The sequence below is a fragment of the Palaemon carinicauda genome, chromosome 31 (assembly GCF_036898095.1).
Source record: "Palaemon carinicauda isolate YSFRI2023 chromosome 31, ASM3689809v2, whole genome shotgun sequence".
Lineage (NCBI taxonomy): Eukaryota > Metazoa > Arthropoda > Malacostraca > Decapoda > Palaemonidae > Palaemon > Palaemon carinicauda.
In genome coordinates, this window is record NC_090755.1 from 84,090,200 (window position 1) to 84,096,199 (window position 6,000).

General features: G+C 34.0%; 1 protein-coding gene across 3 annotated transcripts in view; it reads right to left on the minus strand.

Moving 5' to 3' along the window:
- The window catches only part of Usp32 (Ubiquitin specific protease 32), an 84,223-nt gene extending 80,301 nt beyond the window's left edge, over window positions 1-3,922 (minus strand). Inside the window, exon 1 of one of the 3 annotated variants that reach the window (XM_068355541.1) lies at window positions 3,666-3,922. In XM_068355541.1, the coding sequence (XP_068211642.1) occupies window positions 3,666-3,723 (58 nt within the window). In that variant the 5' untranslated portion in view covers window positions 3,724-3,922. The remainder of the gene's footprint in view (window positions 1-3,665) is intronic. The other 2 variants (XM_068355540.1, XM_068355539.1) reach the window with 2 other exon arrangements.
- Between the last annotated feature and the right edge of the window lie 2,078 nt (window positions 3,923-6,000).

The following is a 6,000-nucleotide window of genomic DNA, read 5'->3' on the forward strand; positions in this document are numbered from 1 at the left end:
AATTCCAGGGCATACAGTCTGGGTCTCCACTATTTAAGAGATTCCAGAGCAGGGAAAAATACAAGCCTCGGTATGCCATTGGTCTTTTAAACATGCTTTGCCCTGAATTCTGGTATAAGAGAAAGATTCCCTTCGGCAGATGTGATGCAAACACTGCACGCAACCAGACTCTGAAATGACCTTCCTAATTTCACAATTGATTTGGTGGAACTTTAGAAGTTCAAACTTGCAAGTTATGTTTAAATGTCGAAAAGGTTGACATGTCTCTCTTTATAAAATTTATATATGACAGATTTCTTTTAATACTGTTACTGATCTTAAAATATTTTATATTCCTTATTCATTACTTCTCATATGTAGTTTATTTCTTTCCTTATTTCATTTCTTCACTGTTGGAGCCCTAAGGCTAGTAGTATCCTACTTTTCCAACTAGAGTTGTAGCTTAGCTATTAATGATGATAATTTACAGGTATTTTTAGTATCAAAATATAACCTTCTTTGTGCTAAACGATTTTTTTCTATAAAACTTTAACCAAAAACCCACCCTTTTTCAAACAAAAAAAAAATTAACATTGTCCCCCGTTATCATTTGAACCTAACATCATTGTATAAGCTATACAACTTGTAAAGCCATTACTCCTTTTTTTCTTTGCCTATTTTTTGAGCGTATCACCAAAGTGATCAACCGTAACCTTAACGTGACCTCAAATTTTATCTAGTGATTTCTCTTGGCCAATCACCTAACTTCATTATGAATTTATTTGTAATCAGCGTACTTTTGAAACAGTTAAAATTACTTCATTGTGAAGTCATATTGACTGGTCATTACTAGAATAGCAAGTTTAACAGTTTATTTATACAATTTCTAAATGAGTATACAGTATAGAATTCTTACTAATTGACAGCAAATTCTCGGTCTCGTGTTTGAGAAACAGAAAACTTTAAACCAGAACACTAAGACTTTACCAGCTCCTAATAACCTACAGTAAGCACACTTGGATTGTTTTTCAGTGTTAGCCACGAGTCAGGGCTTTGCAAGTAGGCGATAGCTCACGTAGTATGTAAGGACATGGCAATCTAGGTCAAGTTAGGTGGGATACTTTGTACTCAGCAATCTAAGTCAGGTTAGGTGAGTTACCTTAGACAGGGAAACCTAACCCAGTCACAGCCAAATCAGTAGGACCAGAAGAAATAGCCCCCACTTGAGCCTTCAGGTTAGGTGGGGTACCTTAAACTCGACATATCCCCTCATTTTCTTAAAAAATTCAAGCACAGCAGCAAACATTCATCATCGAAAATGGACTGTATCTTCTTTCCAACAGCCACCTATCTCCTAATCTACATTTGTACTTTCCACTTTCTTGATTACATCTTATTTTTCAAGCGTATATTCATATTTTCCGGACAATTTGATAACTTTTTACTGAAATTTCGGAAGATTTGTAGGAACCTAAGTCACAGTTTAAAAGTAAACTAAAATATTCTAACCTAACCTACCTATCAAAGAAATTATAGGATTTACCCAACCTGCTATAAACTACCCAAGAATCATTCAAAACACATGAAAATACATCTGAAGGAACACATTTCAGCATGGTTATGACAGACGGTGCACATACATGCATTTAGGATAATGGGTAGTCATTCCTAGGCTATTAGCCTAAAAAATTCATTTGCTCCAATCAATCTAAATTTAGTAAATTATTAATTTGTAGGCTAACATAGATATTCATGATTAGGCTAAATTAATTAATACGATACTTTAATTCTAGGAAAACTAGAATTAGCTATAAGAAATAGATGAGAGCAGGCTATTCTGGCAATTTTTTCTATATAACTAATGTTGACCGAGGCATAATAACCAATGAATCGATTGAAATACAAACCCCATTTCAATGTCTAAGTCCATTGTCTCCTTTTGGGAGACTGACTATGGGTTACTAGGCATGCGTAGTTTGCATTCGCTTTTGGAAGTTATTTTTTTATATGACATAACCAGTAGCTACCTTTTTTAATCAATTAAAAGCTTTAATATATCTATGAATAAGTTCCCGGATATTGTATAACAAGAACCATTTTCCCTCTCCGCTTAAGTTCCAACGTGACTAGGCTACCGACATAAGCAGGCATCTACCACAGAAGAATTCAATCTATTTCAAAATTTGGTGTAAATTCACATATTTCCATAGCTAATTATGTTTTAAACACACACTGTTCAGTATACTTATCTGGAATTAAAAATATCGCCAAAATAATGATGCACACGATTAGTGTGCGGTTATCCACGTATAGCTTGCCAGAACAGAGAAGAGATAAAATAATGGTGGTGTATGTATGATAGAGGCTACCTGTATGTATTATGATGTCTAACTTAGAATACGGCAGTGTAATAGGGATCGCAGCCCCCGTTAGGTAAGTAGGTAAGGACACGGCTTGTAGGTTAGGTTAAGGGGGGAAAGTTTAGGTTAGTTGATGACCATTTTTAATCAACGCATGAGGAACTGACCGCTGATATACAAAGGCTCCAAATTAATGTTTAATTTTGAGCGAAGTGAGCCACGGCGGAGCAAAAACCATCAGTGGGTCGTGATCTGAACCTTAGGTAATTTTGATACTTTAATTTCACCCTACTCACATGAATCATATATTTTTTCCAACTCTTTACCTTGTTCTTATTATGCATATCACACATTTTTCCTGTTTCCCCACCCAATATCCCAGTTTCTCACTGGGATCAATAATAATTGTTATAATACGGGGGAGGAGGTTACGAAAACTGATAAACGGGTTATCTAACCCAATATTCAAGGTAAAAAAATGGATAAAACGCCAGATAAAGAGTAGGATAAATATATGGTTCATGTATTTACCTAGAAATTAAGGTATCATATATATTCTGATAACGTATTTCCTTTTAAATGGGAGGAGGCTAAGAAAACTCATAAAAGGGTGATTTAACCCAATATTAATGGTCAAAAATGGATAAAAAGCCAGATAATGGGTAGGAAAAATATATGGTTCATGTATTTACCTAGAAATTAAGGTACTGTATCATTTGCCGCTAACTTATCATCTTTCATGATTTTACCCCTAAGCCTATGCCTAGCCTATCATACAGGTATAGAACTACTCCCAAGTGATCTAAAAAGCCTAAAATAACTTATAAATACTCCTCTGGAGCCAAGTTACCCTTAAAGATAACTTACCCACATACCTAACTTGAATTGCCTCACTTAGCTATTGCATAGTCATTGTTGACCAGGGCAAAAAAAGCAATCTATAGTCCTCTACTGTAGCATAGGCATCTAATTTCAGTTTTCCGTACATTCTACATATAAAATTAATGATTATTAGCATTCTATCGTCACCAAATTAGACGAAAATAGGCCTGTGAAATCTATGAAATCTGCCTTTTTTTTATAATGTCGTAGGATTGTCGCCCTAAGAAAAAGCAATCTATAGTACTCTACTGTAACATAGGCATCTAATTTCAGTTTTCTGTACATTCTAAATATAAAATTAATGATTATTAGCATTCTATCATCACAAAATTAGACGAAAATAGGCCTGTGAAATCTGCCTTTTTTTATGATGTCGTAGGATTGTCGCCCTAAGACAGAATTCTCAAGAACTAAAAAAAATGGAAAAAATGGACACTTTCTTACCTCTTTTCACGGCTTCTTCGTATGAGAGAGAGCTGGGCTTACTTTCCCTCCCACCCATATCGACATTTCAAAAAAAGTATGAGTATTTTATTAAATAAGACACCTTTTAAATACGGCCGTCCGTCGCCACTACTACCCTGCGCAGTTCATTCTCGTGATAATAACTTTCCTGTGTTTACCTTCGCAAATTCAGGAAATATAACTATTCTCCCTTCCATTTATACTTTTAGTTAGTATTTTAGTTTTATTTTTCACTGCCAACTATTATTGCAATCTCTTTTAGAGCCCTGCTGATCTGCCGATGGTTATTTGCTATCAGGTTAGGGAATGTAATCAATTATTCATTTGGCATCCCGAATTATTCTGCTCTCTTCTCTCCAAATTCATCTCGTTAAATGGCTTCTCATTGTGTCTATATATGATTTTATAATATATCTAACTAAATTTTATATCAAAATAAGTTATAGATGTGTGAAATTAATAATCAATATAAGTTTCGAAATTATTAGCAGATGCGAGTAAAATTCCTGGAAAACGTTGGGGTATCAAGGAATGACAAGTCTAGAGCCTACAAACAGCTGACAGGCTTCATTGTTTTTTTACTCTAGCAATGAATTTATCAATAAAATACCTTATAAAAATCTTTTATTTTTTTAAATCAGTACAAAAAAAATATAATAAAACTAATAGATTTGTTTGACATATCGAAAGGAAAAACATTTGCTTTTTTGTAGGCGTCTCATGATGATTATCTGGAGTATCGTCTGCTACAAACTGATAATGCGAAATTTGGTTTTAATTGATAATTGAAATTGTTTCACTGCACATTTTTCATACATTTTATTTATTTGAAACTTCCTTGTTTAAATTAAGTATTACATTTATTATATTCCCTTGCGATTATAAGAAGCAAGACAAGACTACAGTCGAATCTTGTTGAATTTTTTAGGCCTATTACTCGTAATTATTAAACTAATCTTTTATTTTCTTAGAAAACATCGAATTTTGTTTAAAAAATGACTCGTTGTGTTAATTGAATTCTTATAAATTTTCATTCGATTATTGGTGACAATAACAAAGGGCATTGTTTTAGTTTCAATGTTATGTATGATAATAGGAATGCAGAATGTGATACTAATGTTAATGATGAAATAGATTTTATTTAAAGAATGTCTTACTTGTGTATACCCAATAGTCGTCAGATATAATTTCTAAGAAATGGCATATAAAACGACTGTAAAAATCAATCACAATCAACAGTTATCAATACACAAAGATAACCATTATTAATTCAAGCCACTCGAAGCAATATCAAGAATCCATATCTCTTGCCTATTCTAATAGGAGGTTTAATATGCAAAATGCCTAAGAATGTATACAATAAACTGGACGTGTAGGTCCTGTAGAGAGTGGGGTTCCCCGCCATGATAGGACCAGGAAAACAGCCCTTAAAATGAGAAAGGAAAAAAACTATATCTAGAGTTCGATACATATCTAAGAGATTTTTATACTATAATAAATATAGATACTGCATATGGCCATAATGTCACACTGAAGCGTACCTACAATCAATATTTTGTTTAAAGGTTTTGAAAATTGTACCCTGTTTTCCCATATTGACTACACTGAGCTTACTCTTCAATCTTACTCCTACAACGAGAGAGATTATTCAGTAGTAGCTGATGTTATATGAAAGATATGAATGCATGGAAGAAAAATTGACAAGCAAAATAGAATAAAAAAGATAGAAAATCTATTATAGAATGAAGAGAGAGGAAGGGCCCGTGGCCTGTATAATAGGGAAAACACATACTGTATATATGGAGGTTACTTCTTGGTAGGCTATTGTTATTATTATTATTGTATCCTCAAGCAAGAGAACTCTAACTCAAGACAGTGGAAGACCATGGTACAAAGGCTATGACACTACCCTAGACTAGAGAACAACGTTTTGATTTTGGAGTATCCTTCCCTTAGAATAGCTGCTTATCTTAGCTAAAGAGTCTCTTCCACTCTTACAAAGTGAAAAGTAGCTACTGAACAATTGCAGTGCATTAGTTAATCCCTTGCTTGAAGAAGAATTGTTTTGTTACCTTAGTGTTGTCAGAAGTATGAGGAAAGGAGAGAATGGGTAAAGAATAGGCTAGACTATGCGTTGTATGTGTAGGCAAACAAAAAATAAGCCATAACCAGAATCCAATATAGCACTACCTGGTCAGTCTAAGGACCCATTAACTCTCTAGTAGTAGTATCTCAACGAGGTGATGGTGCATTGACCAACTTACTACCTACATGTGAGGTTAGTTCTCCAGTTGGGACGCCTGATCATTCCTTG